General features: G+C 32.0%; 2 protein-coding genes across 2 annotated transcripts; both read left to right on the top strand.

Annotated features, from left to right (window-relative positions):
* The first annotated feature begins 3,850 nt into the window (after positions 1 to 3,850).
* Positions 3,851 to 5,115, top strand: LOC108378522 (uncharacterized). The gene is made up of 3 exons (XM_017634814.1): positions 3,851 to 3,970; positions 4,733 to 4,942; positions 5,050 to 5,115. The coding sequence occupies exons 1-3, from the start codon at positions 3,851 to 3,853 to the stop codon at positions 5,113 to 5,115; spliced, it is 396 nt and encodes a 131-aa protein (XP_017490303.1).
* Positions 5,116 to 9,609: 4,494 nt separating this feature from the next.
* On the top strand, positions 9,610 to 11,030 carry LOC108378523 (uncharacterized). The gene is made up of 3 exons (XM_017634815.1): positions 9,610 to 10,126; positions 10,219 to 10,491; positions 10,567 to 11,030. The coding sequence occupies exons 1-3, from the start codon at positions 10,055 to 10,057 to the stop codon at positions 10,657 to 10,659; spliced, it is 438 nt and encodes a 145-aa protein (XP_017490304.1). The 5' UTR covers positions 9,610 to 10,054; the 3' UTR covers positions 10,660 to 11,030.
* The last annotated feature ends 1,263 nt before the right edge of the window (positions 11,031 to 12,293 follow it).

Below are 12,293 nucleotides of genomic sequence, written 5' to 3'. Positions count from 1 at the left end.
TTCTTTAAATATACACATGTAGGTAAAATTATGCGAAGTGTAGAAATCTCACAAGCAGTGCAAATATGTGCAAGTATTGTGTTTAAAAATTATTGAAGCTTGAAATTTATAACATGCATTTCTGAATACCGGTAAATGTAATTATCTATTCGACACTTAATACTGAGTACTGTGAATAAATCCTGTATGTATGTATTAAAGTGATGAATGAAACATATTAGTATTATTGAGTATTGAGTACTTTCGAGTACTCGAGTACTTAAGTTTTGAGTACTTTCGAGTTCTTTTGGGAGTACTGAGTAGTTTGCGGTACTAAGTATCGATAATTCAAAAAATCGGGTACTGTCGATCCTTTTGAGAATCGAATTTTTAGTACTTTTGGTATCGACACTTCCAAACACTATTTTTTTTTCTTTTGGCAGAACTTTAATATAAATAAAAGAAAAGTTTGGACCACAAAATTCATTCATTGATCCATATAGAAGAATGACTTTATTTTTTTTACTTGCTTTCTTAAACTAAAATATATGCGGGCAATAACTAATAATTAAGAAGATATTTAATTAAAGTAGAAGCTTCTAATATAGCAAGTTCAGTCAGAAAACCATGCAAGGTTTCAGTAATTTTCTTATTTATATTGAATTTTATAAAATGACTAAATTTGTCTTCGGAATATGTGTTAGCAAATGAAAGTTAACGAAAATAAATTAAAAAACTTTTATAAATTCTAAAGACGAATATGCAAAGCGTAGAGCTGATTAAATATCTATAAGTTTTTCATAGTAATTACACAAACTTTGGAACAGAATTTGGAATTAATCAAGCACATGCGAAAACTACACAGTGGTGTTTGAGAAGAAACCAATTCTGACACTTTCTTAGAGTTACAAACACATTTTGTTTATTTACAAACAAAATGGTACAGAGTATTTCCAGTTCTAATATGTGAGGAGGAAGACAGTAATGCTCCAAGAATGTGTGGAATTTGATTTGATTTATTTGATAAGGGGATCCTAATAAAAAAAGTTATAAAACTTATGAGTAGCATTAGAAAAGAAAAATAAAAATAAAAATAAATAACAAATAGCATAAAAATACAAGTTTTAATAATTACGATAATAACAAAAAAAAAAATTTATTTAACTTCTTCTAAAAAAAAATTAAATATTGGGTAGTTGGAAATGTTCTATCAGTTTTAAAATTTAAATTTAAATTTAAAAGTTTTTTCCCAAACTCTAAATGAATTTTATTCAACGAAATTTGTGCCTATGATTAAACTTTAGTCATAATGCATTTGTTTCGAGCGCCAGATAAGAAGAAGAAGAATAAGCAATTTGCTACTTCTTGCATTCCTTCACTTAAATAGTATCATACAATCCAGCCTTTGAAGTACTGGAATATAGTTGGTGATTTTTGCGTTGTAAGAGCGAAACATGATCTCAGCTGTCCACAGTGTTTCGCCTGCGATGTCACATGAACATGTCTAATTCAGTTCTTAGGTAGCTGAGGGAAGAGTAGATGTCTGGCGTGCTTCTCAGTGGTGTTCTTACCGCGGGTTTATTTATAATTTCAGCTCACTAAATCCCATTAACCTCTTTGTATCCTTTGTAAGTAGCGTCTTTGCTCGCCCCAACCGTTTGATGTATGTATATACCTACAGTATCGGTCATATCTATAGCACGCCATTTCAAAGTGATATTGTGTGCCACTTATGTTTATTTATTNAAAAAAAAAAAACCAAGATAATTGAAACATGCTACGTGTATTTATATTCCCTTTCAGTTCACCACGCTCTTTCTTTCTAAGAGTAAATCCCAAGTAGTAGATATTTACAGCCCGATTCTGTGCGTTTGAGTAATTCAACATTTTTATAATTTGTATTGTGTTTTTTTTTTTTAAATATTTATCAAGATTTTGGATTCTAGCACAGAAATCTAGAGCACTTTTCCTGATAAATTATTAATGGCTGCATTTCTTTATTCGTTCTGAACGTTTGTAATAAACTTTTTTGTTTATTTATTCTTTAGAACGTTACTGATGATATGTTGACGTATATTTCAAACGTATTCTGTTTATTCCGGCTGTGAAATGGGATTATCCGGAATGTATAAAGAAACGCAGCCAATATTGAAAATACTATCGACGACTATGAAAATGAAATTTCGTTTAAAAATCCAAAAGTTTTTTATATCAGAAAACATTTTCCCTATCAATGAATTGCTGCATGTGTCGGTCTTTGAACCTGCGACTCACAGAATAACAGTCGACATCTCTACTAACTCGGCTATGGCAGTAAAAAGCTTTTTTGTTTTTAAGATCATATTTTTCAAATGTTTCAATGAAATCAGTTCATCTCATGTTGAAATCGTAGAGCTTTTTGTTTTATTAATATTGACACTTATCGCTTAGTTTTCACCTCGTTTCTTTAAAATCGAACACGAGGTTAATGTGAAGATTCTCCCATGCCCGCAAGTGTATACATACATACGTATGCACATTAGAGTGCATCACCAAAAAAGTTGCGGGTGTCGGAAAAATCGATGAAAAGAAGGTCATAACGGAAGTGACAAAAACCGAAGTAGTTTCAGAGTATATGTATATGTAAACATCCTTTAAATAAAGTCAAATTACGGACCTCTACCACCAATTCGTATTAAATCAGAAGCAACTTGTTGTTGGTTTTAATTTGAATTAACAATATTTTTACTAATAATGCATATATAATTAATTTTTTTATTTAATTTTATTTGAGTTCTCTCCACATAAACTTTTTACGACATCTGAATACGAAATTTAAAGTCAAGAAGTCATTTAAACCGATTTACTTGCATTTTTGATTTACATTTTCATAGAAACACCCATTTGTTAAATAATATAATGAAAAATCCACAAAAGGTTGCCAGTGTATACATAAGAATAACCATTTCTGTAGCTGCACACATGTACATACATATATATGATTACATATGTAAATACAGTCCAGACTAGATAGCTTGAACTTTTGATTTTATTTTCAAATCAGCGAAAAATAGTTTGTTCAATTAAAAAAAAAATATGTCAATAAAAATCTAAAATGCACGTTTCAAAAATATCAAAGTAAAAAAATAATAAACTATCCCAAAACTGAGATCTACCACATTTATTTGAAACCTACCACATTTTTTTTCTAGATTCTACCACACAGAATTTTTTTGTAGTCCGATAACTGCTTCCAGCTTCACGCAAACCGTTAGAAGATGGCAATGAGAAGGCAGCATTTTTCGTAGAAAAGAAACCGCCATTATTAGTACTTAGGACCGTTTTCTCAAGTAACCTGTAAGTTTAAAGCTCACTTTATATTTTGAGGTTTAAATGCAAATGCGATTGTTTCTAAAGGAAAGCACTTTATTATCGGCTTTAAAATGGTTTACAACCAATAAACATACATACATATGTTAAAAACCGAAATGCTTAGCTTAAGACAAAGCTTTATTTTTTTAATCCAAACTTTAAATATAAAGTGAGCTTTAAAGTTAAAGGTTACTTCAGAAAACGGCCCTTAGTGTTCCAGAATTTAAAAATCCACAATACTCTTAGTCTTATTATCCAGTTTCAACTATATACTATACATATGTATATATGTATGTATGTTCATTATAAGTACATGCATACAACAAACACGTACACCTTTGATAAGCGAGTTTAGTTGTTTTGTGAATTTCCCATAAAAAAAAACCGCAGCATTGCTTGTATTCACACAATGTGCTGCTATTCACTTAACTAAACAATCACTTCCAACATTTTATAAAATTTCTAAATGCACCTTAAAACAAAAGCGTTTTTGTTAAGTTGCTTAAGTTCAACATTAACTATGGCTCCAGCTACAGACTCAACTGCAGCAAAGTCACCGGACTGCCAGCGCGCTACTAAACCGTTGATTACTAGTCGGGTGATTCATTTTATTTGTGATTTTCTCAAACTCTTAAGTCTGGTAAAAAATATCTATTTTTTTATTCTATTAATGTAAAATATGTATGTTGTGTTAAAAATGTGATAAAAGAGCTAACTATGATTAGTACATATAAGAACTCTTCAACTGCACTGAGACCAGCTTAGGATCTGTCAAAGAAAATGTTTTACATTGTGTACCAAAAAGCTTTCTTCCATACAAATTTGTATGGGGATCTCCGCAGAAACTCCGCCTGAAATATTCTTTACTCTAAACGAACGTGTGTCTGGTTTTTTTTAGTTGAGTAGGTTAGACATTCATGTCCATAGCATGGCAGATCTCTTTGCAAACTGAAATAATTTGATAAAATTAGTTTCGGAGATGAGCTTAAGAAACTCTACTCCCAGAAGACGTAAGCCGCAGTCCGCTAAGGACAGTACAGACACATCTCCTGCAAATGTTTTAATTGGTAAGAGCCAACTTACATAAAAGTGTACTGTTCGCCCACTAAGTACCTAGGAGCTTAGCGTCCCCCTCTCATGGAGAGAAACAATTTTATGAGATGGCTATCATATGCTTGCAGCTGAGTGTTCTCTGCCCACTGTATAGTGAACAGTTGGGACTCCAGACATCCTATAGTACGGAAATATTTGAAGTACCCCTTTGAAAGAAAAAGAAAAAATTTCCAGGTGGCGTTTGACCGATCTCTCTTACCTAACGAATATTGCTTAAGTACCTAAATTTACAATGCTTACTTAGTCTCACCTACATACTTAGATCTTTTTCTAAATATTTTAATTACAGTTCACTGGATGCCTTGGCAGCTGCTGCATTTGGCTAAGTAAGCAGCAATGGTGTAGCAAAAGCTTGGCATCTTACAATATCACCGCCATTGTTGGTTTAATTTTAGTTTTCAGCGCAGCTGTTGCGCGATTTATCCAAGTTAACCGATTACAATTTCACGACATAGCATTATTCATAAAACGTACGTGGCGAGAACAAAGCGAACAAGAAGTAAGTAGATAGCTACGTATTTACTCAATAAATATACATATATATATACATACTTACGTACATACTCACATATGTATACAGTTACAAATAATGTTTTTTTTTTACAGCTCAAGCAGAAGGGAACCACAAAATTTCAGAGCAAAATAAAATCCTTTCATACAAGAAGTAGATAGGCATGAATATATAGGGCGAACTCCGCGCTCTGGTCAGAACCGTTTTTAAACAAACAAAGTTTTCTAGGATGAAATGGTTGCTAATGTGTAAAATATTTACCATGACCCAACAAACCCCAAAAAAAAAAATATATATATTTCACTAATATTGGAAAAATTCATAGTTCTTAAGCTGATATCCAACTTAGCTCTAACCTTGAACTAAAAATTGCGATGAGCTTGAGAAAAAGAATTTCTTCAGACATGACAGCACTGCTTTTAAATTATGTTCAAAACCGCATAAGTGGCAGCATTGGCAAAGCATGTGCATACGAAAGAATAAAATCGACGCGTAAAAATGTACATAAAAAGTATCAGAGAAATGAAATTTTAAATATGTAATATTAAGTGGAAAACCAACTATATTATAACCTATACGAAGAGAAAAAGTAAATAAAAATTAGTAACAAAGAGTCAAAGTAGAAAGGGTAATATTAAAGCCCCTTAATTTTAAAGTGATTTATTGTAATGCGATATTTATTTAACTATTATAAAAGGAGTAAAAAAAAAAAAAAATATTCAAACTTATCTGTGTCGTTTCAATAAAAAAGGTGGAAATTATTTTACTGTTATATTTTTAGTATTTAAATGATATATTAAAGACCAATTGGAGAATCACATTGGATTGTTGAGCACTAACTAATAGTTGTTTCCCAATAAAATTTGTTCACTTCGAGTGAATTTGAAAATCTTTTAATGATGACTTCTCGCTTATTGGAAATCTAAAAGGAATAGCTTTTTAGTTTTCCCGGTTTTGTTGATCCGGAGTCAAACCTTTTGTTAAGCTTTCGTCACATTTTGTCGTAATAAACTTGAGTAAAGGCAAAAATCTGAATATTTTTAGAGTATTTTTTTTTTGCCTAGCTGAATAAAGAGTCAAAAAACTCACTTCCGTCGTAACCATTTTTCTATATTTAGTTGCACTGTAGTTCCATTTAGCTCCAGTACCAAAATCAGTTTTGTGACTAATTAAATTGGCAATTTGGAATGTGTTTTTAAAATGTTATTTAGCATCATAAGTTATACACAAATATGTATATGTAAGTTTTTTTTGGAGTATTCTTTTAAATTTCTGGAATAAAGCGATCGGTTTGACTAAAATGAAATGAAAAGATTGTGATGCATCTTGAACCACATAATAATAGTTTTCGGAAAAATCAAACATATCTGTCGCCTCTCGTCTACTGTTCTTTAGCAATGAGTAGGTGTAGTTTGAGTGTCTCTAACTTACCACACAATTCGTTGATACAGTTAGTTACACCAAACCCTAGCTTTCTCACGAGTACACCTATCGGTTGCTGTCCTGTACTGTACTGTACTGTATAGTTACGGTGACCAGATTTCTGTGGACGAAAATCTGGGACATTTGTAATGCATCGAAACTGAACACACAATTTTGTTGTTAGAATAAAAAGACAGAACATCTTTTAATACAGTTTTATTTAAAACAAAACCAAGAGAAAAACAAAAATGTATACACAATATAAATATATACGGTGGCAAGAATGTCAATAGGGAAGAGGCATCTTGACAAGTTTTAGCTACTTTTCTTTGTTTACAAAATTTTTATAATTTTTTTTTTGAAAATATAGCTCACTATCTAAAAAAACTATGTAAATCAAAATTTCAATGCTTTGAATTTTAACAAATGCTGACAAAAATTTTAAACATTTTAAGGGGATTTTTTAGAATAGTTTTGAGAATGCCTATTAAATTCAAAGTGCAAGGGCAATTTTTGTGTTCGCGCATTTTCTTCCATGCAAAGTATGTTCGACAATTTTTTTGTATGGAGAAAATGAGCAATACCTTCAAAAAAAAAAAAAAAAAAACAAAAATCAATGGTAAGTCCAAGCTACTTAAAAAAATTGTTTTTGGGGCAGAGTACAGGGAAACTCTTTTTAAATTAATAAAGAAACCGCTGAATCGGCACATTTATACGTCCCGGCTTTTAAAAAATATTCAGCGGGACAATTTTCTCAAAATCGGTACTGTCCCGCCAAAATCGGTACGGAATGGTCACCGTATGTATAGTACGTTTTCAATGCATGCATTGTCAAGTATTTTAAAGTAATTTGGTAGAATGGATCAATACGTGGACTCTTATTACATTCATCAAGATGATACTTAAAACTTTGATTTTTAAAAGTAATCATACAAAAATAGCCATTTTAATCACAAATTGGGCTTTCGGAATTTTTTGTTAATTTGTTTATGTCACTCGCATCCAATATAAGCTGACAATTTCGATGGATCGTATAGACAAAAACAGCTTGGCATTTCTAGGGAGAACAGGCGAGTTGTATTGCAAGCTAATACTTCTTAGAAAAGTTTGGAGAGAAATGCGGTTTTACAGCAGATACGTCGTTTATTGTCCCGAGGGTGCTTCCGTTGCCAGGATGAAAGTTAACGGTTAATTAAAAATGCAGTTTTTATCAAATATTTCCAAGCAATACAAGTATGCAAGTGATTTTTATCTTTATGATTAACTCCGAATGTACATTCACTTAAATTAGTTACTATGGATGCTAAATTCTATTAATAAATCTTTTAGAAAATTAAAAAAATATCTTAAATTTTATGTGTGTTCAAAACTGAATTTTATCAGCTCTAATATAAGAAAACAATACACGAAAATAATCTTGTTTATTAAAAAATAACAAAAGTAGAACAAAATACTTATTTTAAAGATAAATATCTTGAACAACCGAAATGATAAAATGTAAATACTTGCACATATCCAAATGTACATACAAATGTTCAAGTATTTGTTTATAACAATTAAGAAACAAAAAGCCCATATGTTAAATGTTAAGTATGAGCGCAAATATGTATAGCTTTGTATATATTCTTGTATGGATACATACGAATATTTTGTATAAGAGTGCACCGATAATGCGAGTTAAGGTTGCCAGAATATTTAATGCCCAAATTTGGCATTAAAATTTTTTTGATATTGAATGCCTAGAGGGAATCAGGCGATGCACGGTTTTCCCGACATTTCCCACTGTCCGACAGCTTGAAGAACCGCCAGCGAAGACGAGACGATAATTTGAATGATGTGTTACTACATATTTATTGCCATAAAAGTAGCTTCAAAATAAAGCCATTATCCTCATATATCAAAATGTTGTTGTTTTATGTAAGTATTTTATTCTCTATCATTTTTATCTGGCCATTTTGTAAACACTAGATATCGTATTTGTTGCAAAATTTCCAGCTGGCAGCACCACGGTGAGCATTAAATTCAATAAATTTAATCGACATTTAGTCAAGTGTTGTTAGCGAAGAGAGTATGAGTTTTGGGAGAACTGCGAGAGATGGAGCGATTTTAATGAGAGGCACTTAAGCGTTTTGTAATGATTGTGCTGTGCAATAGATGATAAGCAACAATAGCGGTATGCGTGAAAGTAAGCATTGTTAATAAATGTTGTACAAAGTAATCGTATGCGTACACACATATGTATGTATGTATGAATGTATGTATGTATGTGAGTAGATACCCTGCAGAAAAGAATTATCAATTGATAAAAAAATAATCCACTTGCAGTTAGATTTTTTGCGGGATTCCTATAAAGTATGTATACAACTTAAAGTTAACTACAAAAAGCTAACTTTGGAACTAGTTGAAAAGTAATGCAGGAGTCATGCAGATGTAGTCGGGTGATTGTTTTCTTTAAGGAAGTTTCTATTTAAATACTTACTTTCAATGCACTTTTTCTCGAAGATTGAAATTTTATATTATAATTTTGAGGTTATGTCTGACGGACTTCGAATATGGGACCTCCTACAGCAGAATATTAATTAGTTAATTTAATTAATATTAGAACAAATATGTAATGTTAAATAAAGTAAATAATTAAAAAAAAAAGATTAAAAATATATATCGATTTTCCAACTGTTATTTCATGTCCAAAAGTAGTTAGTTACAAGTTAGGTAACCCCTTGACTGTTTCGTGGCCATCGCCATGGAAATTTAGTTAGCTTTCCTACCTAACCAGCTTCAAGTTACCGTATAGTTAGACACATTTCCTGCAGGGTACACTGATACACTCTACTAACTTTGTTCATATATTCTTACTTGGTTTTTATTGTTTTTTCTTTCCATTTTAGAACAATGAAATGTGCATGAGTGTTTATTAAAAAGAAACTTTCACTTTATTAAAGAATTGGAAATTTTTAGTATTTCTTTTTTTTGGATAAGCAAACGCAAATACAAAAAAAAAAACAACTTCATGTTCAACCCATTAGCAAGTGATTATTTATGTGAGCGGTGAAACAGAGCGCAATTTTTTTTTGTGTTCGATTAAAAGAACAATTCATGAACAGACATACATACATACATAGGCAAAAGTTTATTCATGCGTATACAAAAAAAAAAGAAGAAAAATGTTAATGTGAGAATGTGGAAAAAACAAAGAGTCATCAGCAAAAATTGAGTGAGTAATACTACTTTGCCGGTCAGTAGCCGTAGAGCGTTTCAAATGAGCAGACAAGTGGCGGCGAGTGGCTATGCTGCTTTCTTCGCGGTCGTGAAGTGCAGAAGATAAAAGTGGCACAATTTTTAGTCAAATTTTAGTTCTCCAAAGTTGATAAGGCTAATGATTGATATTACTTAAAATACATAAAAATTAAAGCGAGAAATAAAAATTGGATGTTAAGAGTAAAATATTCTGACGTTATTACTCCATAAAAGCGCATCTCAAAGTATTATAAGCAAATCGAGGAGTGTGAGGAGCAGGGAGTAACGTGGCCTGGCTGTAAACAACAGAAAACTATTAGACGCCGATTGCAAGTGTTTGCGAAGTGAATTGAACTGACAACAAATTGCATTTACATACACACATACACACATACATATATTCGTGTCCATATACGCCACTAAAGCACATACATACACAAAATGTTCTCCACATCCGGTTATGATCGCCTTTATGCCAGAAGTACTTCCGGTTTGGCAAAACTTCTCTGTATGGTAAGCGCGCAGGCCACCCGGCGCAATTGTGATTCAGCAACATACATATCTAATTTCATTTATTTTGTTGATTTTTTTCTTCTTTTATTTAGCTGTTTGCACTGAGTGGCATTTTATGCATCTTACTCAGCTCAGCGCCACTGACCAACTTGCGCGGCCTCATCTATATGTGCGTAATGGCTTTGGCTTGCCTTAGTAGTGCCATCGTTTATGTGGAGCATTTCTGTGGTATGCGCCATTGTCGGCGCCATCTTTGCAATGCATCCAAGTATGAGTTCTATTTACATGCCACACTGGCAGCAACGTGTTTTGTGGCGTCGTCTGCCGCGTTGACATTGACTTTGGTGACATACTCTTTAGCAGCGGTGAGTTTACATAAAGTTTAAGCACATTTGTAAAGGTCTACATACATATTTAAACCACATTTTTACCATTCGCAGTTTTTCGGTTATGTCGCCTTTTGCCTGTATGCCTTGGAAGCCTGGTATAACTATAGAAGATATCGTCAACGGGATGTGAGCACACAGACTTAGTTACGAGTGTGTGTGTGCGTGAAGGTTGTTGAAGATAACAGTATTTTTGTAATCACAAAGTCGTCAATGTGAGAAAGCATACAATTTTCGGAATAAATTAAAGTTGTTGATTTTTATTAGCGCTCTTAATGCTACTCCTAAGATGGCGTTGCTGCACTGCCGACGTACTCTGATATTCTGATATTTAAGAAATATATACATACGTATGTACATAGCTTTAGCAAATAGTAATGACTAATTTCGATGAATTTCAGTTAGTTAATTTTAAGCTGGAATCGTTTGTGAGTCAGTGATTTATTAATCCAAATATTGCGTTGTTATATAAATTTTGTAGTAAAAGATGCATATACAAATGGACTTAAACAAGTTTATACTGGGGTGCTCGATTATTTGGTTTTTTTTTTTCAGAAAGCAGGTTTCGAGTTATTCGAAAAATTGCAATTAGAAAAAAACCGTTTCCCGATTTTGATATTCAGCCTTACCATGAGTTTAATTTTCCCCGAACCGGTTCACTTTTCACTTTTGATATCCATGGTTTTACTATGGGCGGATGGCAAATTTTTGGGTGATTTTTTTTCAGGGGAATCTCAGGATAAGGCAGATTATCTAAGAAAATAAATAGTTTTTATGTAGTGAAAATTCTTTTGTTGGTAGAAGGCATGACCAAATTACAATCAAATTATTATCAGTAAAGATAGATTTTATTTGTAGAAGAGCAAAGCAAAATAAGTTCAACATTTTTTACATCAAAAGTAGAACAATTTGGTTAAGTTTATGGTCCCAGCAACAACAAAAAAGGTTTTCAAATAGCCGTCGCTCCTTGGCAGACAATAGCAAACCTCCGAGTATAGTAGATGTCTCATAAAAAATTTTCTTTGGTGGAATGCTTTGAAAACTTCGAAAAACTCAAAACTTTTATTGAGAGGTCAAGATTTATATGAAATGAAAAAAACCAGGTTTGTTCCATAAAAAAATCCAATTTATTCTATATTCGAAAAATTAAGATTTAAAAACAAAACGGTCGAAACCGGTTTGGGAAAACCGAGTCAATCGCCCTAGTTAATAACCATAACAAAATAATTTTTTGTGCCAATTTGAAATTACTAGTGTTCGCCCAGCGGTTGAAATTCAACCTTTTAAAATAAGGGCAGCTGAGGTGGGCTGAGTTGAGCCGGTATTATAAAAGGAGTATGAATTGAGGTGAAATGCGTTGAACAACATAGCAGAATATAACATAAAATAACATAACAACACCACATAACACAACTAAACACAAAACAACACAACATAACATAACATAAGATAACATAACATAATATGACTTAGCACGGTATAACATAACATAGCATAACATAACATTACATAACACAACATAACACAACATAACACAACATAGATAACATAACATAATATTGACATAACATGACATAACATAACATAACATGAGATAGCATAACATAGCATAACATAACATTACATAACACAACATAACACAACATAACACAACATAACATAACATAACATAACATGACATAACATGACATAACATAACATGACATAACATGACATAACATAACATAACATGAGATAGCATAACATAGCATAACATAACATTACATAACACAACATAACAT

Source organism: Rhagoletis zephyria, unplaced genomic scaffold (assembly GCF_001687245.7).
Source record: "Rhagoletis zephyria isolate East Lansing unplaced genomic scaffold, Rhagoletis_zephyria_1.1 Rzeph_scaffold_14294, whole genome shotgun sequence".
NCBI lineage: Eukaryota > Metazoa > Arthropoda > Insecta > Diptera > Tephritidae > Rhagoletis > Rhagoletis zephyria.
The sequence above is the reverse complement of the archived record's forward strand: the minus strand, read 5'-3'. Positions and strand labels throughout refer to the sequence as shown.

Coding starts and splice junctions, on each gene's coding strand:
- LOC108378522 (XM_017634814.1), top strand. CDS start 3,851: ATGGCTCCAGCTACAGACTCAACTGCAGCAAAGTCACCGGACTGCCAG. Junction 3,971..4,732: donor TTCTCAAACTCTTAAGTCTG/GTAAAAAATATC, acceptor TTTTAATTACAG/TTCACTGGATGCCTTGGCAG. Junction 4,943..5,049: donor GAGAACAAAGCGAACAAGAA/GTAAGTAGATAG, acceptor TTTTTTTTACAG/CTCAAGCAGAAGGGAACCAC.
- LOC108378523 (XM_017634815.1), top strand. CDS start 10,055: ATGTTCTCCACATCCGGTTATGATCGCCTTTATGCCAGAAGTACTTCC. Junction 10,127..10,218: donor TGGCAAAACTTCTCTGTATG/GTAAGCGCGCAG, acceptor TCTTTTATTTAG/CTGTTTGCACTGAGTGGCAT. Junction 10,492..10,566: donor TGACATACTCTTTAGCAGCG/GTGAGTTTACAT, acceptor TACCATTCGCAG/TTTTTCGGTTATGTCGCCTT.